Source organism: Narcine bancroftii, chromosome 7, assembly GCF_036971445.1.
Source record: "Narcine bancroftii isolate sNarBan1 chromosome 7, sNarBan1.hap1, whole genome shotgun sequence".
NCBI classification, from domain to species: Eukaryota; Metazoa; Chordata; class Chondrichthyes; order Torpediniformes; family Narcinidae; genus Narcine; species Narcine bancroftii.
This window is the reverse complement of record NC_091475.1, coordinates 26505847-26530203: the sequence shown is the minus strand read 5'-3', so window position 1 is coordinate 26530203 and position 24357 is coordinate 26505847. Positions and strand designations below refer to the sequence as shown.

At 39.2% G+C, this 24357-nt stretch overlaps 1 protein-coding gene and 1 long non-coding RNA gene across 4 annotated transcripts in view; one reads left to right on the top strand and one right to left on the bottom strand.

Annotated features, from left to right (window-relative positions):
* The window catches only part of igsf3 (immunoglobulin superfamily, member 3), a 132883-nt gene that overhangs the window by 82675 nt on the left and 25851 nt on the right, over positions 1–24357 (top strand). For 2 of the 3 annotated variants that reach the window (XM_069889218.1, XM_069889219.1), the window contains exons 3-7: positions 2485–2892; positions 4751–5140; positions 7159–7560; positions 8828–9229; positions 22654–23061. In XM_069889218.1, the coding sequence (XP_069745319.1) occupies positions 2485–2892; positions 4751–5140; positions 7159–7560; positions 8828–9229; positions 22654–23061 (2010 nt within the window). The remainder of the gene's footprint in view (positions 1–2484; positions 2893–4750; positions 5141–7158; positions 7561–8827; positions 9230–22653; positions 23062–24357) is intronic. The other variant, XM_069889221.1, reaches the window with a different exon arrangement.
* Positions 19076–24357, bottom strand: part of LOC138738632 (uncharacterized) — a 49943-nt gene continuing 44661 nt past the window's right edge. Inside the window, exon 3 of the long non-coding RNA XR_011341632.1 lies at positions 19076–19271. This is a non-coding gene — a long non-coding RNA (uncharacterized lncRNA). The remainder of the gene's footprint in view (positions 19272–24357) is intronic.

The window sequence follows — 24357 nt, the reverse complement described above, 5'->3', positions numbered from 1 at the left end:
GATGTATCTGATGATCTTCAAGCTTTCTTCTTCTCTTGGTAGAGCCTCTTTGAGATTATCCTGTTTGACATTTATATTTTCTTGATGTTCACTCAATGATATCTCCTTGTTTATCTCGTCTTTCTTGTTACAAACCAGGCATGATGAGCAGCAATAGACATTGTTTAATTTTAAAACAATAATTTTATTTCTAACTTTTAAACTATAGTCTTAAGTTTTAAACTATCCTTAACACTAAATCTATCCCCAGTTATGCCAATTCAGTGTTGAAGTGGAGGCCTTTCAAATTTGATGCCCAGAATTAATGTTGAACTGATGGGAAGACTGGAGTTGTGGCTGCTACAGACTCAAATTCTTCTTGCTTTGCCTTTGAAGAAATAAATGTCCATCCACATGAGTTGTGGTCACAACATTCCTGGTCCTTTTGTAGGCAAGACACGAACTGGGCAGCCTCCACAAGGCTTCCAAGACCCTGGCACTGATCTCTCCAAGTCACTTCACACTTAAAATGAAGCAGTGTCTCCAAATGATCTTCACTGTCAAAATGAAGCAATTTGCTTCCAAAAAAAACCCTCCTGGTACAGGTCAAGCCACTGAAAAGGCCTGTCATTCACAAAGCATGCTTTGCTCTGAATCACAAAAATGGCTGGCCACAAGAGCAGCTTTCTCTTCAGCAGCCAGAATGGTTCTCCCTTTACTAAATCAGTGTCTTTGCAAATGTATCAAATTCTAGAACAGACTGTGACAAACCTTCCCTCAGTTCTTCCAATGTATCGAATTATCACTGGGCTGTGACTTGTGTTGTGCTTCTGTGAAATATTAAATGTTAACGGTGACCGTTCAGTCCCTTCTGTCTATACTATCCCTTACAGTGATAATCCCATTTTACTAAAATGGGAGCTCGTAATATTGTGAATAACCTTAAATAATTTCCCTAGCTTTTGAAAGAGCCTAAAGATTATTTTCCCTTTTTAATCTCTCTTTGTTTTAATTCTGATGAAACAAATTAAAAGTTTACTTTACCAGATTTTAGCTTTCACTTGTTCATATATTTCATAAGTTTGCTGCACTGTGTCTATCTATAATTTGCACCTCCAATATAATAACTGATCAGTAGAAACTTGTTTTTGCTCTGAGGCTGCAGTTTTTAATTGTGAGCTACGATTCCAAGGGTAGATGTGGACTCTGTATATCTGGATCAATGCTTGATGCCTGTGAGATGCCCATCTGTGACAAATTCCTGTTAGACATATGTGCACAATTTCTCCTGCAATAATAATTCATAAATGTGAAATAGCAGCATTCTTTGACATTCTATCTAACTTAACTATCAGTGGGTAGCAAAATAAAGGATGTAGTTAGATATTTGGATGTTGAGGATGAGCTTCAAAGGGTTAGAATGCATTACAAGATGTGAGAGAATGTTAAATGAAGGAAGCTGTGACAGGCAATCACTTAGTGCATAAAGAAAAATATATTCTTTGAATCCTCGATGATGCTGAACCTCAGCACAGCACCGAGTGATCAATTTTCTCCAACTCCATCAGTAGACTGTCAAAGTGGAGATTTGTCATGTTCACCAAATGCCCTGCCAAGTTTATTCAACTACTTTGTGCATGAATTCTGAATACATTGATCTGAAATTCTTCCCAATTTTAAAGATGGTGTTAATACATCTGCTTAATAGGTCAATGTTCATGCTGAAATCCTTCAATTTTTTTTAAATGCAAACAGCCAAGCGCTGCTGCTGGAACAGCTCTGGGTGTTGGCTCTCCTCTAATAAAAATGTCATCTTGTTTTCATTTTTTCTTGTTTGCTTTCATATCCTTGCTGCATGGTTCTTTAATCCCAAAGGATTGCATCAAGTGAAGGACGTCTGTCTCCATAGTAAGATCAATATGTCCTCTAACCAGCTCCCCGAGTGTTCAAAATTCAACACGTGTAAGAGCTACACAAGATGGGCAATTCTTCAAGTCTACTGAGAGAATCATATCTGACATTCCAAGACTGTAATGCATTTTAAACTGTTACTCAAATGATTAAGACCTAGAGATACAGGTTCTTTCGTGCACCAAGGCAACACCAACCATCGACCACCCTTTTAGATCAATCCTTCATTGATCCTCATTGTTTCATTCTCCCAACATTCTCGTCAACTCCTCCCAGATTCTACCAGTCACCCAACACCAGGGACTATTTACAGTGGCCAATTAACCCACCAACCTGGATGTTTTTGGGATATGGGAGGAAATAGGAATATCTGGAGTAAATCCATGCGGTCACAGGGAGAGCCTGCAAACTCCATGCAGACAGCATCCAAGATCAGGATTGAACCCAGGTCTCTGGTGCTGTACGGTAATAACTCGACTAGCTTTGCCTTTGAACTGCTCAAAGTGGAACTGTCAATCACTCTTGAATAATGCATTTGATGAAACAATTTTTGAGTTCTGTTCTATTGATCATTTCTGTTCAATTCTCTTCCAGTTATTCCAGATACACTCAGTGCAACATCTGTACCCCAGACCCTGAATAGAGTAGAAGGTGATTCGTTGGAAATGGTCTGTGAAGTAACCAAACAAACACCATACCACACACATGTGGCCGTCACGTGGTACCTACAAAAGGGAGATCAAAGTCTCAAGGTCATCTCTGTAACGCGGGATTTCATTCTACGCCCTGGAGAATCATATAAGCAGAGACATGGATCAGGTGATGTACGACTGGACAAGACTGGAGGCACTTCCTTTAAACTCACCATCTACAAACTTCAAGTGTTTGACCAGGGGGATTTTTACTGTGAGGCAAGAGAGTGGATCCAAGATCCTGATAAATCCTGGTACACCATAGCGACCAAACGGACTGACAGAACAACTGTGAATGTAAAAGCTTCTGGTAAGGCATTATTTTATTCTGATTCCTCTTCAAAAGGATACCTCTAAGTCAATATTGCCATGGTCCAAACAGGCAAGGACTGTTATAATTCCCTGTTGACTCACAATTATATAAGAAGTGGCGCTAAAAGAATCATGGTCCACAGACAAGAATGCTAGTTGTTTCTGAAAGGGAGGCTATGTCAACCATTGCTGTTAAGTTGAGGCACCAGTAAAGTGTTGCATTTAGATTTTTTAGACTGCTTTTAATGAGGAGGTTTTTCAGTGAGGTAACATGTAGGGAGGGGTTGGGGCTGTTTACTGACATGTATTGAGAATCAGTTATCAAACTGAAAGTATAGAGAGGGAATAAATAAATCTTTCATCAATTATCAGGCGGAATGAAGAGTGGGAGAAGAGTGGTCATTGATTGTGACCCCAGCTTTTCGTGATCTATGTCATTGACTTGGCTGAGGAGAGCAACTACCTTGTTTCCATGTTTACTGATGCCACGACACGTCACTGGGTTAGGAGTAGGGAAGAGAATGTTAAGGGTTCAAACGTAGCGAACAAGAAAATGGCAAATGCAATATAACATGAAAAAGACAAAGTTATCCACTTGATGCATAATGCAGAGTATGTTTTAAATGATGACAGATTGGGAAATGTTGATGTTCAAGCAGACCCAAGTGTCCAGGTTTATAAGTCATTGAAAAGCAATGGTTCAACAAGCAGCACATTGACCTTCATTATGAGAGGAATTGAGTACAAAAGTAAAGATGTCTAACTGCAATCATAAAACGCCTTAGTAAGATTTCTTCTGGAGTTCTTTTTATAGGTTTGGTCACTTAAACTAAAAATGGAGACCCTTCACATAAATGGAGTGCAGTAAAAAAAATTAAAGTAGTTCCAGGAATGCTGAGTTTGCTGGACAAGTAGAGATTTTGTAGTCCAGGATGATATTCTCTTGTGTATAAAATAACTGGAGGCAATCTCATTGAAACTTGCATAATTTGTACAGGGACTGACAAAGGGGGTACAGTGAGAATGTTTTCTATGGCTGAGGAGTAAGTTCCAACCAAGGATCGTCCATACAGGATGGATTATTCAGGATGGAGATGAGAAATTTCTTCAGAGAGCTGATGATGAATCTTTGGAATCCCAGAGGATTGTAGAGGCTCAAGAATTGAGTTCATTTAAACATAAGACTTCTGCATATTCATGGAATAGGGAATTTGAACATCCTACTAAGCAACTGAGGTAAATGATAAAAACAGAGACGGTGGGAGAAGGCACTCCCAGAGCATTTGCAAAGCATCTGGGTGAGTGCTTGAAATGCCATGACCTTGCAGACTATGGAGTGAATGCTGATATCAGGGATTAATGCGGTCAGCATGAATATTATGGGTCAAAGGGCTTGTAACGTATAACAGTGATTACGCTGAAGGGAAGAGTTCCCTAATCCTCTTGCCGTCTCAGTGTTGCAGCCGGTTAATGTGCTTGTATGGCCTCCAGATGTAGGCAGGATCAGGTAGTCTCCTAAAAGGGAAATCAAAGCAAATATTGAAGATTTGAAATAGAATCACAAAAGGACGGAAACACACCAGATCAGCCTGCATCTTTGACAAGAAAACAAAATTAATATTTTGTACCAATGGTTCTTCAGCTAAACGTGGGATGGGATGACACTCCCTGAGCTTATTTAAGATGAAGGAGCCCCCAGTGTACAATATGCGCATCATGCCAACAACAGTCAGAATTAGTAGAAGAGAAGGGGAGAAATGTTTGAGCCTGGAAGTGAAGTGAAACATTTAAGTCCCAGTCGTGAATGGTCCTTCCCATACAGTAAATATTTCTACATATCCATGTTTCTATTACAGATAAGAACTTCAGTGTTCACTTGGAGAATGAAAGGAAAGTCCTCACTGCTGGAGACAGGCTGGAAATGAGATGTGTCATTGAAGCTCAAAATATACAGGACCGATATTTCTCTGTATTGTGGATTTCTAATGGTACACAAATTGCCAACATTGGCCACAATGCTGTACAAAAAGTCAATGTTGACTACAAAGTCAGAGAGCGTTTGGGATATATCAGGTTTGCGAAAGAAACTGATACAACATATGTGCTGAAAATCTACCACGTTCAGCTGGAGGATAGCGGAAAATATCATTGCCGGGCCACTGAGCATGAGAAAACAGTGACGGGAGATTTCATTGCCAGAGACACTAACAAATCTAACAAAGTTACAATCAACGTCCAACCTGTCAGTAAGTAACTGTCTAATAATGTTAATTCTCCCTTTCCGTATTAGCAATATACAACCTTTTGGTAGCTAGGACTAACTGCTAAATGCCTACGGAATTCTTTGTGTTCCCTTTTGGAAGACAAAGAAGTTGATTTGATGCAACAGTGCCTCCAGTTTTGCCAGAAACTGGTTTTCCCTGCAGCTACTGTAATTTCGTATTTTAAATTTAATCAATTTAAGAAAAGAATGAAGTTGAAGTTCTTGTGTTGCTATGAGCAGTGTGAACATAGTGTTGTTTAGTGACAAACTCATCAATATATCAGGGATCTATTTAAAACATGACCCTTTCATGCCTCTGGTAACTTCTTACAAGGAATCAACTTCTTGACCTGCACCATATTTTACTAAAAATATTTTGGACTCAAAATGTTCTTTTAAGAGGAATGACACAAATGATGCCACAGAAGTAAGAAGTATTATTTGGGACAGTTTATATCTCCACTTTTGCTGTGATACAAAAGATGTTTGCTGCGAGCATTTTTTAAATGACATAATTTGTGCTAAAGAAGATAATGTTAGCTCGTGTCATTTATTGGGAGTGTGGGATTCAATAACATTTGATGGAACAATTAAGAGAAAAGCATTAAAGCAGGATGCTGAGTAGAGCAAATGGAGTTGAAGACTCCAACCTTTTCACCAGAAGTTTGACCTGTCTTAATGTAGGTACTTCTGATTTGAGATTTAATTTCCAAGTTATATGCAGTGAAGTTTAAATATTTGAAAAAGTACATTTTAAATTCAGAACAATATCAGAACAGCTCAACTATGGTCACATATACTCTTGCTTAAGCTTTCCTTTTTGTGGGACATTTGGAACATTGATTATTTTTGAAAATCTCTCTGTTACAGTAGAATTTGGAAATAACAGCACTGCTCATAACAACACGTGTCATCTTTCTGCTTGAAAGTGAAATGTCCCTCTGGGAAGTTAAGATCAACCAAAAATGTTCATCCATCTGTAACATTAATATATTCTTTTCAAAGCTTGTTATTCATGGTCAATGCAAAAGTCAGTTTCCATCAGCAACTTTGCTTCCTATAAGATAAATCTTAATCTTTTATGGGAAATAATCTCGGATGGCATTGCCACAGGCAAACACTAGAATTTGTTATCATGCAGATAAGTATTGAAAATAACGTGGTCGACCTATGATGTCATGTCTCCAAAAAAAAAATTAAAAGTGCAAACTCTGTAGCTCAGGCTAGAAATTTAAAGCAAAGGTATCTACAGTAAGATTATATCATATTACAACTAAAACAGACAATTTTTAAAAAGCTAGCATTTTTAAAACAGCTTTTTTTATTAAAATGTGGAGAAATGGACATACTACCAAGGAACTTGGGAAATAACATTAAATCTGTACCAGATATAGGCAGCTTCTGCCTGGATCAGAATCAATACAAAAATAAAAGGATAACAACGGCATTATAATCAACCTGGTTTGATTTTGAAAAATATAAGCATTATTTTTGATTGTTCAGTTATGTTGGAAAATTAATAATATTTCTTCACATAGTATTGGCATCTGGCCATTCAATCATAGAAACGTTACATCAAGAACAAGAAAACGTTGCTGAGATAAGTCAGCCATGATCTCAATTAATGGAAAAGTAGGCTTGTAGTGGTTGATAGCCTAGTCCTGTTTCTTATGTCATTATTTTTTTTTAAATTTAGACATTCAGCACGGTAAATAGCCATTTCGGCCCACAGGTCCATGCCACCTAATTTATGCCCCATTAACCTACACCCTCAATAACATTTTGAATGGTGGGAGGAAACCAGAGCTCCCAGAGAAAACCCACGCAGGCATGGGGAGAACGTACAAACTTCTTACAGTGTGGGATTCGAACCCCGGTCCAGTCCCAATCGCTGGCGCTGAAAAGGCATTTCACTAACTGCAAGCCAACCATGTCACCCATGTTCTTTGTTATCTTTCTACAAAATTACCAATTGTACTAATGGTATTTTGTTTTCTACAGAAAGTAGTTTGAATGTGACTGTTTCCAGTAACACCACCAAGGTTTTGGAGGGTGACATGCTTCAGTTTGCCTGCAACGTTCATTCACCAATCAGGAACTACAGTCACCTCTCTGTTACCTGGCAGTTAATAAATAAACAGGGGCAAGCCCGTGATATCATCAGCCTGGACCAGGATGGGTCCCAGGTTATTGATACATTCTATCACAAGCGTGGTGCAAATGGAGACCTCCGTTTGGTCAAACGGTTGCCTGGTTCTTTTATGCTGCAACTCCAGAGTGCAGCAATATCAGATGATGGAGAGTATATTTGTACGGTGGCTGAATGGATCACCAATGACGCCAGAGATTGGCAGCAAATAGGAAAACAATCTGCACGCACCATAGCAGTGGTCACTCCTCTTGGTAAGTGCTTGCACCAAAAAGTTGAGAACTGAAAATTTCTGTGTTTTAGTCTCGTTCATATCCGACTACCTAAAAGAAGCACTGTAATCTACAAGGTGATTATGTTTAATATACTTCCATTTTCTACGTTAGATTGTTGACTTGGGAACAGACTATTTTAGCATTGTGCAATGAGAATATGTTAACTGGTAATGGCTCAGGTCAAAACGTCAGTAATATACCTTTAACTCCTACAGACGCTGCGAGACTGACCCCGAGTTCCTCTGGCATCTCTGTTTTTACTACAATCACAGCGTCTGCAGACTCTCGTGTTTCACTGAATAATGAATTGCCCTCTCTTCCTTATACTATTACATATGAAGTGGGAATGAAAGTCTGTGAATAAACCAAGAAACCGTAATGAATTCTGTTAACTCAGCATGGGGATATATTGTGATAGCAGACTCTCAACATGAAGAATGTAATTCAAGAAAAGTTAGTAATAAAAGTGCACAGCCTGTTTCCAATTGTAAGATTGTCTCCTCCATGTCTGCGTTGTGAAGAGGCAAGCCAACATTCATTTGGAATCAGTTCCTGTACTTGGTGGATCACACCTTGCTTTGGAATGTGACATCTTTCCATTCTCTCATAATGAGGCCATCACACTTGTCTCCATTTTACATTGAGCTGAACTCACTGGGAGCTCCTGATGTTTCTTTGGCCTTATTTATGTTTGTCAGTTGTTTCATAATTAAGTGTGAATGCTCCTTGAGGTTGCTGGTGGAAGGTGGGCATGGAGTGGGGGGGGGGGGGGGGTGGTGGTGGGGTGGTGTGTGGGGAAGGGATAGTAGTGAGAATGTCTGCAGTGGTTCAAAGGTAATGGTCCTGAAAAAGGAAAAGTCTGCTTGAGACTTAGCCATTTAAAATGTAACTAGGCCTATCTTAGAACTAGATCAAAAAATATTCTGGCTAGTTTAAAATGTAAGTCTTGACCTCACAACTTTGAGTCAAAAGCCGAGAGTTTACCAATTGTGCCAAAATAAGGCTGCCATCAGGAAGAGAACATGTGGAAGTAAAAGGGCAAAATATCTTTTGTGATAATGATAGAAGAGAAATGCATCTCTGGTGTCCAGAACTAAACATTCACAGAAGAATATTCTGTACTGTTCTCCTTCACATTAACTTCAATTCTAGCACTGGTGACCATGGTTGAATTTCTTACCCAAGACTATTTTGATTTTAATATTATGAAAGTTGGTACAAACACCTTTTTCTGATGACTTTACAGAAACTGGCTTCAGTGCGACTGCAATAACACGAACACCATCAGTGATCTACAACAACGTGTTTGAACTCCAGTGTTTCATCAGACCCAACTATCCCTCCCGAGTGTCAGTATCTGTAAAGTGGAAATTCCAGCCTGCCGGATCAAGCAACAGCTACGATATAATCACTTTTGCACGTGACACGTCTATTACATGGGGAGATAAGGCAACAAATTTTAAAAGTAAAACAATGATTATAAAGACATTGTCTAATAATGTCCGTCTAGCTGTCTCTAAAGCCAGTGACTTGGAGGCGGGGAGATATCAATGCATTGCTGAATTATGGCATAAGAATCAAATGGAGCAGTGGGTGAGAAAAACCAGTAAATCTTCAAATGTTCTGGAGGTGAAGGTTAAACCCCCAGGTAAGTGCCTGGCCTTTTTCATTCAGTACAATAGCTGCTTATTTATCTTGGTTAAATATATCAATACATCTCCAGCCTTGTCCTTCAGGCACCCTGTCTGTTTTCAATTATGTTGTACAATGAGAGCTATTAAGTTTCTAAATAATCTGTCTGCTACCTCATTAACATTCAGCAGCCCAGAATTCTTAGTTGACAATATTTGGATAGCCTAATGCCTAACACAATTCCTTTAGTGTTTAGGCAGAACATTTCCAGGTAATTACTTTAAACTTATTAATATCACAGAGCTCTGCATTATGTTCCAATTGATTACAGTTGTATTTACTGAATGCAATCATGGCTGCAAAATATATTTTAAGTGGGTACTGTTTTTTTCTCATTTTTAACTCCTTCTTCCCTCTGTAAGATATTTATTACTTGCTGAGATAGTTTCATAGGCATAGAGTATTGGGCCCAGGGACAATATTAAGCAATGTTCTTGAAAGTGACTGTTGCACAGTCGCAAGCCCTCCTCCACCCCCCCCCCCCCCCCAACCCAACATGAATGGGTGTTATTTCCAATAGAGTCTGGATACTTTTGAACTAGGTCATTATTTAAATTAGAAAACTTCACTGTCAATTTTGACACAGCAGACTTGCAAAGCTACAATTATAATTTGTTTTACTTTCAGTGATTGATAGATAAGAGTTGGCCGAGCACTGGAAATAATAAGCCTACTCCTTCTTGAAAGTAATGCTACAGGATCTTTTACACCTACCTAAAAAAGGGGAGCATGACCTCTGTTTCATTTCTGACTAAAAAGGCAATAATTCTTGCAATGCAACACTTCCTCAGTACTATATTAGAATATCAGACTAAGACTTGACTCAATTGAGTCAACAGTGGAGAGTGCTACCAACTGCATCAGCGTCATCAGATAGAATTGCCACCTGGACATTGATTCTGAGCAGCTACCTCAGCTTGACTCATTGGGAAAGCTACTGAGCTGTCAGATTGTATTTATTGATATTTTATAAAGTCTTGCATTCACCTTTCAACATATGTCTGTTTGCTCACTGCATCACACTGCTATTCTAATCGGTTCACACAGTTTTGTTGTAGCAGTAAGTGTCCTGCAGCCTCCCTTACCCCTTGACAATGATAAAGCTACTTAATGAGTTCTAAAGAATTTCAGTCTTGCTCTCTCTCTCTCTCTCTCTCTCTCTCCTCAAACCCCCCCCCCAGTTCATAATTAAATTTTTTTATCTTTCTCCTTTCAATCTGCATTAACTCTTCATCTTAAATATCGCTATCCCTGGAGGTGAAAGTTACCTTTATTCGATTTTTTTTTTGAGAGAATTGAATGGTACTTGTGCCCAAGAATTTTCTTACTGTTACACCCTAGCAGTGATTGAGTCCCTGTGTGTCTGTCGTAATAAATGTTCAGCTTTGAGTCATTTGTTGGAATCACCAGGATATAAGATTTATTCCTTCCTCATTCCCGTGAATTATTCATTGGAAAATCTGAGAGCTGCCTGTGTAAAAATAAACATCAATGATCCTGTTTGGGAGCAAGCATGCAAATTCTGAACTGAAAGTTAGTTATTCTCTATGCTGTCAAGGGTATTAGAATAGACATACTAACTTCTACAGAGATTATTTAATTGCATATGTGGAAAGTCTCCATTAACTGTTTCCCTCTATTGGTTTGTCTTTTAATCATAATTTTAAATACTTCTATCAGACACACCTTATCTATTTCAGACTTCCCCCAGCTTCTCCCTCCTAATAGTAGAACTACAGTCACCCCTGGAATCATTTTCATAAATCCCTTTTCCCATAGAGTGTTTTTCATACCTTTTCTATAGTGTTGAAAGCAGACTAGGCACAATGTTCCATTTGTGGTGAACCAGTGTTTTACGAAGACTCATCATGGCTTTCATTCTCTTGTATTCCATGCCTCTGTTTGTAAATCCCCAAATCCCACACACTCTTACGCACTTTCTCAATCTTCACTGCCATTTACATCATACAACAATGCACATATGAGCACTGATCTTCCCAGTCCCTATTTCCCTTTTAGAATTCTGACCTCTCTGAAAGGACCTTGATGATATTTAATGGTTAAAATTTGAGCATCATGGAATCCTACAACACATGGGTACTGCTTGACCATCATCCTTGACCTGGGTCTTTGAAAGGCCTAGCCAAATAATTTCACTCCCTTAGCTTTTTTTGATAGCCCTGAGGAAATAATTATCTGCTTCCAGATTTGTGCAAGAAAATGAGACTTTTTAAAGAATTTAAATTAATTAAAGTTATATTTACATCTCTAACAAATTATTTATAAATCCATTAATTTTACATTTTTAATTTCCATGCACCATCCTACTCAAGGTCAGTTTTGTTAATACTGAAAATGCTAGCTGTTATGTTGAACACAAGAATGGATGCAGTTTTTGTTCAGTACCTCTCCAAAAATCTCGCTCTGGCCTTTACTTATACAAATTGCCACCATTTCTGGTGAATACGATTTGTTGATTTTATTTTAAATTGAGAACTCAGAATAGCAGTTATTTTAATACTAATGGAGTTTGATCTATGGTAGCAAGTTATTATTTTAATTTTTACAATATTTTGTGTGTCTGAATAACTTAGTATCATCTTCCCAAAGGGATATTGAGAAACACTTCTTTCAATATAGCTTTTTTTCAGTTTGTAAAGCTTGTTGTTTTCCAATAAATTAGAATAATTTTTGCATGTGGAAAAACAATGCATGATCCTTCCACTATTGGTATTGATCTGAGCTCAAATATGACAAGTGGCAACACAAATTGCATGAATAACTCAGCACAAGTGTAGCAGCAAAATACCCAAAACTTATCTTCACTTTTTAAATTTTCCTTTTTAATGTTCTCATTGTGCTCCAGTTTTAAAATCAGACTACAAGACACCTATTCATGTGAGCCTCGTCAAAAATTGTTGAACTGTTTAATCTTAGTTAAGTTGGCCTCCTGACTGATTTTCCACATTCATGTTGCAAGGCTAACTGAGATACTCTAAAGAAAATTACCACAACTCCTCCTACCCTATCTCATCAATGAGCCAATTAAATACAGATCTTCCTGTTCAATGTCCAACATAGTACACTACAGCACAGGAACTGGCCTTTCAGCCCACAGCCACGATGTCTGCACCTAACTTAAACTCTGCTCTTTGCACATGATCCATATTCCTCTCTTCCCTACATAGTCGGGTATTTATCTAGAAGCATATTAAGTACTACTGTCGTATCTGCTTCCATCTCTACTCCTGGCAACCCATTTCAGGCACCCTCCACTCTCTTTGTAAAATTCTTGCCCTGCACATCCTCTTTAAATTCCCCTCCTCTCTCACTTTAAACACATGACCTCAAGTATCTGACATTTTTACCCTTGGAAAAAGATTCTGTCTACTCTATCAATGCTTTTCATAATTTTATAAACTTCTATCAGACCTCCTCTCAGCTTCTGATACTCCGGCGAAAATGACTCAAGTTTGCCCAACCTCTTCTTATAGCTCTTACCTTCTAATCCAGGTGGCATCATGATAAATCTCCTCATTACCCTTTCCTGAGCCTGCAAAACCTTCCTGCCAGGGTCAATTCTGTCATTTAAGAGGAAGTTCGATGAGTACATGGATATGAGGGGGTTGGAGGGCAAGGGAGTGGGTAGGTGGAACTAGTGGAGTTTCACGTAAATCGGTGCAGACTAGAAAGGCCGGCATGGCCTGTTTCCATACTGTAAAATGTTATATGGTTATAATGGGGCTTCCAGAATTGGACACGATGCTACAAGTGCAGCCTATCAAAATCTGCCCCTTATTCTTCTACTCAGTGCCTCTGTCAATGAAGGCAAGCCTAACATGCGCCTTCTTTACCACCCTATCTTGCATGGCCACCTTCAATTAACTATGGACCTGGACCTCCAGCTTTCACTGCACATTGATGCTTTCAAAATCCTGCCAATAACTATATATTTTCCCTTGAACCTTCTAAAGTGCAACAGCTCATACTTATCTGAATTAAACTCTGGACAAATATGGCACAACTACTTGTGTTAATTCTTTAATAATTAAGGATGAATTCTCCATTATGTACCCTTGTAATCTTCTGATTATCATGTAACCTGTGTAGGAACTAATACATCTCTACAGTAAGAAATGGCCATATTTGTTGTCTGGCAGCTATACATTTTTTTTGGAAGTTAATTAGCAACCACAAATCAGAAAAATTTACAGCCAATGTCAGATGACAGATTGTACAATGAGAGAAGAGCCTGAGAAGGACAAACAATTAAAGTAATTCAAAGTGCAGAGAGTCAAAAGCAAAGAAGCTTAGATGTAGTATCTAGAATAGTTCAGATCAAACAAAATTACAAATTAAATAAATAAATGAAAGCCAACTGGTCTAAATTTACCTCTCCAATTAGAGTGGTGCCTGCACAGATGAATTCATAACAAGATTTAAAAAAAAACTTAGCACATCTTAAAGGCTATCATTTTGCTGTCAAATTAATAGCTAGCAATCGGAACTGGGGTTTGAACCCCACGTTGACTGTAAGGAGTTGTACATTTTCCCCGTGCCTGCATAGATTTTACCCAGGGGCTCCAGTTTCCTCCCCTGTACTGTGGGTGTAGATTGATTGGGTGTTAATTAGGTGCCATGTACTTGTGGGTCGAAATGGCGTGTTACCATGCTGTATGTCTAAATTGTACCAGTATATCCAGGCCAAACATTTTGGCAGTTTCCGCAAAAAAGGACGTCAAGCGCTGAAGAGCTGGCTCTGAATGGGCAACTAAAGCGGCATCGTCTGCAAAGAGTAGTTCACGGACAAGTTGCTCTTGTGTCTTGGTGTGAGCTTGCAGGCGCCTCAGATTGAAGAGACTGCCATCCGTGCGGTACCGGATGTAAACAGCGTCTTCATTGTTGAGGTCTTTCATGGCTTGGTTCAGCATCATGCTGAAGAAGATTAAAAAGAGGGTTGGTGCGAGAACGCAGCCTTGCTTCACGCCATTGTTAATGGAGAAGGGTTCAGAGAGCTCATTGCTGTATCTGACCCGACCTTGTTGGTTTTCGTGCAGTTGGATAATCATGTTGAGGAACTTTGGGGGACATCCGATGCGCTCTAGTATTTGCCAAAGCCCTTTCCTGCTCACGGTGTCGAAGGCTTTGGTGAGGTCAACAAAGGTGATATAGAGTCCTTTGTTTTGTTCTCTGCACTTTTCTTGGAGCTGTCTGAGGGCAAAGACCATGTCAGTAGTTCCTCTGTTTGCGCGAAAGCCGCACTGTGATTCTGGGAGAACATTCTCGGTGACACTAGGTATTATTCTATTTAGGAGAATCCTAGCGAAGATTTTGCCTGCAATGGAGAGCAGCGTGATTCCCCTGTAGTTTGAGCAGTCTGATTTCTCGCCTTTGTTTTTGTACAGGGTGATGATGATGGCATCACGAAGGTCCTGAGGCAGCTTTCCTTGGTCCCAGCAGAGCTTGAAAAACTCATGCAGTTTGGCATGCAGAGTTTTGCCGCCAGCCTTCCAGACCTCTGGGGGGATTCCATCCATACCTGCTGCTTTGCCACTTTTCAGTTGTTCAATTGCCTTATTGGCGCCTCACAGTTCGGCGGGCAGCAACCTCCTTTGAAGAAGACCGCAGAGCCCACCTCACTGACAAAAGACAAAGGAGGAAAAACCCAACACCCAACCCCAACCAACCAATTTTCCCCTGCAACCGTGCCTGCCTGTCCCGCATCGGACTTGTCAGCCACAAACGAGCCTGCAGCTGACGTGGACATTTACCCCTCCATAAATCTTCGTCTGTGAAGCCAAGCCAAAGAAAGAACCAGTATATGTAAATTAAACTTGCCCTGGAAGTTGCAAGTCCAAGTATAATGAAGTGATGACTTTTTAAATTAAAACTAATTTTCCTAACATTGAAAATTAATCATTGCAAGAGAGGAGTTTCTGTCAAATATTTATTGTGAAATTTCAAAAATTTGAAATGTTTTGCTTTCCATCTTTTTATGTCACCCCCTCCATTTGATTTGGCATTGAATCCATTTCCCCTTGTGTTTCTATCTCAAACCATGAATTGGATTGAAATGTACAATTCCTTGCCCTGTTTGCTCCAATCACAAGAGCAAGCTTTCCTTGACTACAATATCTGTTCAATGTACAGCAGGATATCATTGTAATTAAAAGAGACAAGGGTGTGCAACTTGTTGCAGACCCAAGAGTTATCAAACTATAGCAAATGCCTGAACTCCAGGTTAGATTGAAGTGAACTGCTCCGGAATTAATTTTTACGGGAGTCCCATTTTAAAAAGTCACCTTGAGGAATCTGAACATTTTCAGTCCGTTTGGGGTTTGGACTGTTAAGTATTGTGATGTACAGAAATCCTGTTCATATGGAACCCACTGAGTACTGTTGCCCTGTTGTGCTATGTGTCATTGATATCAGTTTTGAGTTGGAAAAATCATGGTTAGCAAAAGAGGCTGTTTGCACCAGATGGAACCTCTGCCTGAATGGTTGACCCTAATGACATTCAATATTAGGCCATGTCTTATTTATACTAACCTAGTAGGTTATTAACACACATACTTAGGCACATAAGGCAGCTTACCAATGAAGAGACTTTTGCTTAGAAAATGTATAGGCTGCTAATGGTTGATTAAGGATATGTGTTCTGGTTTCCCATAAATGTTCTGACGGCCCACCATTACAAAGTTCATTGATCCATTATGCTGCAATATCAAGCATGGAACAAGTCTTGCACCTACTGGATAAATGCATTTCCAAGTGTTGGGGATGTTGAAAAGAACAATCTCTCATTCAAAGCCTTGTCAGTCAGTGTCACAGCTGGTGCAGCATTTGACTGATAAGAATGGAATTTGAGAGGAAGTGGGTTGCTGGCAGTTAAAGGGTCATCAGTCTGCAAATACAAGCTTCAAAGGGGCGAGTTGGAGGTGGATTTACAAGCTCAGGGCAGAGATGGTAGTGTAGTTACAGGACTAGAAGCTAGAATTCAGTACAATTGATTCAGATGCATGAGTTCAAGTTCCACAACAACAGCTGGAGAATAAAAAATTTGAATTAATACATTTTCTGGAATTCTTAAGAAAATGTTTTACAGCTTATGAAAATATAGATGGATGTTGAAACTCATCCTGTTCACAACATCCTTAGTGTAAGCAATCTGTCATTCATATCCATCCAAGCTCACATGGGACTCCAACCAATCAAATGGTTACTTCTTCACTGCCCCTTCATCTCTGGAGAAATCACATGATGGGCAACAAATCTTGGCTTTGCCGACAACCACACCCTGTGAATGGTTTTTAAAAGGGTTTCCTTTTGACTGGAAGGAAGTAGGTTCCATAAGTGTAATAAGGATTGGATTTCTGTAGGAGTGGCCTGTGTCTTCAATGGGTCTTCTGGATCTGGGTCCATGTGGGTATCGGCTGATGCTGCACCTGTCCAGGCTACTGCAGGGATGGGTGGATGAGGAGGATTCTTATTGTGGAAATCATATTATCATATAATGTCATAGATTTTCCTCTCCAGCTTATTTCCCACTGAACCTGAATTATGCCATCCACTAAAACGTGGTAGCATGTATTCCAGATTTCAGTCTCTTTGACTTTGGCTCTAAGGAAATAGATTGCAAAATTTGCGCATGAAGAACAGAGGGAGCTTTGGGTCCCACCCAATCCATTGATCGCTCAGGTTGCTGTGCAGGATGATAGATAGTTAAGAAGGCCTATGGTAGGCTGGGCTTCATGAGTCAGGGGACTGAGTTCAGGAGTCTTGAGGTAATATTGCAGCTCTATAAATCTTTGGTGAGACCACACTTAGAATATTGTGTTCAGTTCTGGTCACCTCATGACAGAAAGAATGTGGAAGCTATGGAGAGAGCGCAGAGGAGATTTACCAGGATGTTACCTGGATTGGAAAATATGTCTTATGGGGCTAGGACTTGTCTCTTTAGAGCGAAGAAGGACAAGAGGTGACTTAAAAGAGGTCTACCCAGTATTATGAGAGGCAATAAGGTAGACAAGCAGCACCTTTTACCCAGGGCGGGGTTAGTTAACACCAGAGAACATCTGTACAAAGTGAAGGGAGGAAAGTTTAGGGGAGACACTAGGGTAAGTTTTTTTTACACAGAGAGTTATGGAATGCATTGCCAGGGGTGGTGTCGGAGGCTGGAATAATAGGGACATTTGAGAGATTCTTGGGTGCATGCATGAAAGAAAAATAGGGGGTTATGAGGTCAGGTTTAATTTTTATTTTTGATAGTATATATAGGTTGGCACAACATTGTGGGTTGAAGGGCCTGTACTGTAATGTTCTATGTTCATGGGGTTGCATTAATTAGACCATTAGCAGCTTGGTCATTAAGAGTGAAATCTGGAACTGGGGGAAAGCAACAAGCCACAGAGAGGAATTTTAGACAAATTTGGAACGTAAAGCAAGAGTCTAAATTAAGAAATTTCGTGAGCAAACCAAAATGAAAGTACCTTATGCAGCTCATCAGTAAAGGAAGATATCAAATTAACTGATACTCACTACGTATCGATGTTTCAAAAGGCATGCAGGCATGAAATGGGGTTTGAAAGATAGACCAACAGTCAAAGAGGTTTGGAGAAAATGTGACTGGTTCACCTGCTCATCCTGGACTGTGGAGAGAAGCCCTGGCAAGGCCTGAGACATTCCATTTCTGGACCATCATTTAGCTTTAAAAAATATGTGTGAATGAAAATTTAGCTAAAACACTGAACTAATGATCCTGAATGGATAAATAACCTCATGATAGCTTGCTAGATTTTGGGCTGTATAAATTGTTAGCCACCAGCATAATCAAACAATAATCCTTTCATCAAAGTTCATGCTTACTGTTAGATCAGAACAGTGATGCCCAGCCTCAAAATCAGCAGCTGTTCTTCAGGTAATAACTCTCTTGCCTTTGTGAGCACTAATGAGAGTGGAGACAGGATTGAGCTTCCAAATAAGGTGATTATGTAAATTGTGTTGTCTTTCATAATAAAACAGCAAACCTTTCAACATCCTAATTAGCACGGTTCTAAGAAGCTTTGGGGAAATGGTATAATATCCACCCACTTACAAGCAATGGCAACTAATTATTGTTTCAATCAAATGCTCAATCACTAACTGCAAATGTTCAATTTTGAATTTAGATATTAAAGCTTTTGTAAAATGAAGCCATTTTCCTCATCAGAACGTGCATTCTGATTCTCCCCTTGTCACTCTAAATTACTTGAACATTTATCATTTATTGTCCAGAAGCACATGCATAATTTTTGACAATTGCTCAGATGAAAATTTTAAAGAATAAGACAATGTTCCAGATTTCGCTTTCTCATCTATTGTTTCCCATTTCCAGTTATCTCCTTCAACTTAAGAAAACTTAGAGATTTCTGTGATAATGCACAGTAGATGTACTAAATCTGCTTTTTCACAAGCCGCCAGGGAGTTATAATTAAGTATCAGTGGCCCATTAATGACTATATTTCAAAGATCATTAATCCTTTCACCTTTTGTTCCAATAATTCAGGAACTCTCAGGGCTTTACTGAATTCTAGTTGCTGTGGAATTCATGTTGAAATTTCCTCAGGTAACTCATTAATAAATTCCATGCATTTTAATTCAGAAAATGGACCCATAATTGTGATGAGACAAAAAAATAAAAGCAGCAAGTGAAAGGAGAATCTTGTATATAGTGAATTCAACACATTTTATTCAAACACAATTAAATGGTAACTAAGAAAATTGATTAACTAACAAGAAGGAATGTATATAGTTGTGTAAAAATGAACACTGCACAAATGAATGTACTTGCTTGCATATAATTCTGTTTTTGCTTGTGTTTTCCTCTGTGCTGTGTCTACAAGTCTTTCCATCTTCATCCTTGTACCAGTGCCAACCTGTGCGACTGTATCTTGGTTACCGTTTCTATTCTGTGCATTGTTTGTGGTTGTCTTTGCATTTTGTATGTGCAGCAAATTATTCTGCAGGTCAGATAAGATGACCTTTTATTGTCAATGCACAAATACACATCCTGACTTACATCAAACAAAAACAATAACACACTAAAACAATATCATATCTTAAAAGAGCAAGAGATTACATCTATTGGCCTCCTCCCTTTATGTATCCTGCAATGTTTAGCACACAGCAATGAAGCATGGCTTTTTAATTTCTTTCTTCCTTCTCTCCATTTTGTTCTTTACAGGCAGCATCAATAATTTCCATTTCTTAATTTACCCAAATTTATTCACCCTAATGAAATACTAGCATTTGTTTATGAAATGAACCATAAAATTAAACTTTGTATGTAGAGAATGTGTAGCAAATTGAGCTGACACCTTAGAGTCCGGAACTATATTCTACACGTCCATAATGATACACTGATACATTGTAAGCATGGTTGTTGATGCAATGACAAGATTAAAAGTTATTTTTAAATTTGAAATATTTAATTCTTATTTCAGAATGATTTGAGGATACCTCACGGGCCTATGATAGAAGACGATTGGTAGATGAACAGCACTGACATAAACATCAGAGTACTACAGCAACATGTTATCCATTAGCACACGCCTGATCCGCTCAACACTATTAATCAATGTGTATGACAGATGCACTGAGCTGCTTCAAAGCCCAAGAGTGCCACATAGAGCTTTCTAAATCCATTTGTCTGGGAACTGTCATCTGCGCAGTTTCAGTCTCCTTGCTTTAATTGCCTGCGCATGCAATGTGATGTACAACATTGTGGAATGGAGTCAGCACTCAGCTGGTTCAAGGATGACATGCTGGTGCCATATCAGTAATGCAATGTTATTCAAAAATGTCAGATCAGCAGGCACCTTTAATAAATGCTAAGCTTGGAGCAGCTATTTCTGGTTATTACGAATGTTCAGGTGCAGACTGAGGTGTCCCAAGGTACCTGACCTAAAATGTTGACTGACCATTTCTGCCCATGTTCCTCCAGCAGCTCTTTGTTTGTTCAATTTTCCAGTACCTGCAGTCTTTGTTTTCACTACTTTATTCTGAAACTTTCCAGGTTAGAAATTGAATTATTTAGTTTGTGTACATTGTGCAATTAAGTCACAGCAAAAAAATAAATGCAATGTAAAATCAAGAACTTGCTCCAGGTTTCATGCAGTCGGTGATTTTCCTTCTGTAAGAACATAATAGTTTCAGGAAAGAAACCACGGAGGAACCCAAGCCCAGTCTGTGGTATCTAATGGGATATAATGTACGCCTATACAACACCATGCGTTGTTCTTAATGCATGACAGGCCATATTGTCCATGGGGAAAACCTGCAGAAGCGATGTTAGCTCTTCTTCCACATTACTATAACCTGACCAAGTGGAAATCCAGCACTGATAGATCTCACTTCGGTTATCCACTTGCCCTTACCTGGTTCCATCTCAACATCCTCCAGTGCTACAAACCAACAACCTTGTGGCCTTCATGTGACACCCCATCAACTCATTGATCCGATGTCTGACACACCTTCATCTGCCACTTTACAGACCCAGCATATACCCCATAATCCCACCACCATCAAGTTTCTCTTGCCTCCTGTACTAATTTCCAACCTGATCTCCCTTCCACTGGTGAGCCAAACTCTTTCAATTCTCTTGTCCTTTCATCCATTTACCCTTTGCTCCCTGTTTTCCCCCCACCCCCACATTGTCCTATGACCTGGCCCCTGCTCAAGACTGACTTGATTTCCTTTGTGTGCTATGTCATTGTAGTGTGTTCTTGGTGTGAATAGTACATATTTTGGGCTTTGTGTTCTACCAAATCTTCCAGCATTAGGCCTTTGAACAATGTGTTACTTGTCTGGGAACCAACTTTTAAGTCTAACTTTTTAAACATCTATACCACACAGTACTCTTTCTAAGAAATGAATTTACAAAGAATTGTTTCATCGTGTGGCTACTTATGACCATGTAATCTGAGGATTTGCAATCTATGTGTGTCTTAGGTAAAAGAATACCTCTCACTTTGTTCGTTTTAGATTGGTCACAGTGTTCAAGCTACCGAGAGAAAATACACACACACACCGAGAGCAGTTCAGTTTATACAAATCTTTATTACTAAATCTAAAGCTGAATTCACACTACAATATGCAAGCACTTCCCAATTATACTTGTCAATGCCTGGACTGGTCCCAATTGCCAAAGCGAGGCGACGACTGCACATTTGTAGTAGGTTGTCTGGGCACCAGTAGCAGCTTCTCCACCTCCCCAGACCGGGACGTCGGTTTGAAATCTTGAAGTTTTTCTTCTTGCTGAGAGATGTTGCCACCTCTTGGAGAGTCTCAAACTTCAGCAGTGGGACCATGGCTTATATTACCCAAAAGTTGTTTACTTCAGATCTTACCCCTTTGAACAAATGATTTAATTATCTTCAAGGTCTCCTGACAGTCTGCGACCAACAAAAGACAACTGCATCTCTTGGTCTCATGGTGGAAGTTGGATAATGTCTACTGATTCATATGCATCCCTGGGCCCCATAGTGTAAATTTAGATAATGCCTTCCTATTCAACTGCATCCTGGGCCCCATGGTGGAATTTAGGTGTGTTTACTAAATATGCATCCTGGGCCTCATAGTGGAATTGAGATTATGTCTTGTGATGCAACTGCATCCCTTCTTTCATAAGCTAGTCTAAATCCTCCATTACAACGTGTGAGTGCTTTGATTAAGTATTAATTTGGTGCACAAGATGCAAGCACAGCAACTACACAGCAGTTTTTAGATATAAAACCTGTCGTACGTCAAATTGATGGCCTCAATGAATATTGCAAAGCAGAGACAGTGTCAGTGCTGAATTACTCCAGGGGACGTAAAAAGGAGAAATGTTTTCTGTTTATCAGCCATGTTTCATATCATCTTTGGTGCTGGCTACGTCATCAGGTTCAAATTCAGTATATTTCTGAACTGCCAAGGCTCAAGTCTGAATAAGAACCTGAATTCTTGCTGACACAAGTAATTCAAATGATTTGCACTCTGTAATTCCTTCTTTGACTAGAAAACAAAAATATTCAATATAGTTCTCAAGGTACAGTAACTCTGAATTTGATTCTCTATTATCTGATGATCCAAAGCAACAGTGGTGAAGTTTTATTTGAAGTTGACATTCTGCTTTGTGGGTTATCTCACTGGAGTTCTAGAGCTCAAAAGGGTAAGAGTGGAGGAGAGATTAATGGCTTGTTAATAATTGTATTTCCTCAGTGCAGATTGTAGAAAATGGTTCCTCCTGCTGCAGGAGTTGTCTAGATGATCAGAGAGCCAGAGGATAAAAGTGAGCAAATTACGAATAAACTGTGTTCACCTTTGTTTTACATTTGACTTGCTCATTATTTATCCTCACAGATGGAAGATTAAAAGTCAACCAACTAAAACGAAACCTTGTGGTAACAGAAAATGACAATATTCACTTAAGCTGTATCATCACAAATCAAACAAGTCCACATTCTCAATTCTCTGTACGATGGTACATTCAGAAAGCACCGGAGAAAGAGAAAAAACTTATCCTCAAGTCAAACCGTGACGGCGTGTTTGAATATGGAAACGGATTGGGAAGGCGTGAAAGAAAAGAGAGAATACATGCTGCCAAACCTTCCGGTGGCCATTACACTTTGTCCTTATTTAAGGCAGATGTTGATGATAGTGGCAAATACTACTGCCATGTCGAGGAATGGCTGCTGGACCCCAATAACATCTGGTATAAAGTTGGAGAGAACATATCCGGAATTACGCCTGTCACAGTCAAGCGACCAGGTACTGAATCAAGGTTTCTATCTTTTATGTAGTCAATCAAATTTTGAATCAAGCATGCGAGTGAACATCCCTGTAGAGTTAATATCTTAAGTGATTAAACCTGAATACAAGCCATTCATTGCAGTCTGTGGTCCCTTAAATACTGGGAGAGGGCTATTCCTCTATATTACTGGTCAATAAATGAATCAGACCTTTAAAAAGAGCAACAACCTAGAAATTTGTAATGCACTGTATAAGGTGTGTATAAGTTATTAACTAATACAGCAATAGCCATTAAGTTTTTGGCCCCCTATTAAAAGTTTCCATACCACCAATGACAGGAGGGGGGAGTAGGGGGTATGAAAGGTGATGAGGCAGCGCAGAAGCATGAGAAGCTGGTATCTTGTGTGGAGTTCCCAATGAGTAGTCTTTATGCAGTGAAATTCCAGTCAGGCATTGAACAAGGAATGGCAGATGTCACTTGAGGTGCACTTGACACAGAAATTGCTCTAGATGTGCTACATGTTCCCAGAAAGCTCTTGTTTGTATTGTGGAAGTAATGCATGAGGATTATGATTTCACTCTGAGAGAAGTCCATTTTCAGTCATGTAGCACTGAGATGTATAACATTAGACAATCGATTTTCTGTAACTTTGCTTGTATTTATTGCAAGATGAGCAGAGAGTCTTCTGTTCTTGCCTTGCTCTATAACGGATGATAGTTCATGTTACCTCTCTAAAAATGTCAGTTTTTCTTATTTTAAAACTGAAGAATACAGATTTTCCTGTCAGAGCCATTAGACTAATCTACCCTATTACAATTTAGTCCAATTTATTACCATTTTGTAAGGATTTAAAAGTTATTTGCACTGTTAATGGAATTATACTACCCTCCAAATTGTTCATACAACTCTGTGTTCACTTTCAATTTTTGTGGCCATAAACTAATGAGTGGAAGTGCCATGAGTAGATGCTACTTTTGATTTGCTTGGCATTTTGCCTACGAGACTACTGAATAATTCAGATTCGGGGGAAGTGCACTATTATCTTTATTTTATTTGTTTCTTATTAACTCCTACTTTCCCATAGCTATTGACCTGAGACCAATTTATGAAAACTTTTATGTACATCCTTCATGATAAAGATGGTGTAGCCTTGCTGACAATGGGGAGAAAATAATTATTGAGACTGCAGCCATTTCCCGCTCTACCAAGAACGGAGATCCATGCACTGGATCGCCAAAGTGAGAAAGTTAAATATAACTCACTTTGGCATTTGTCCCAAGTCACAACTAGACAACATAGGTTGCCACAGCATA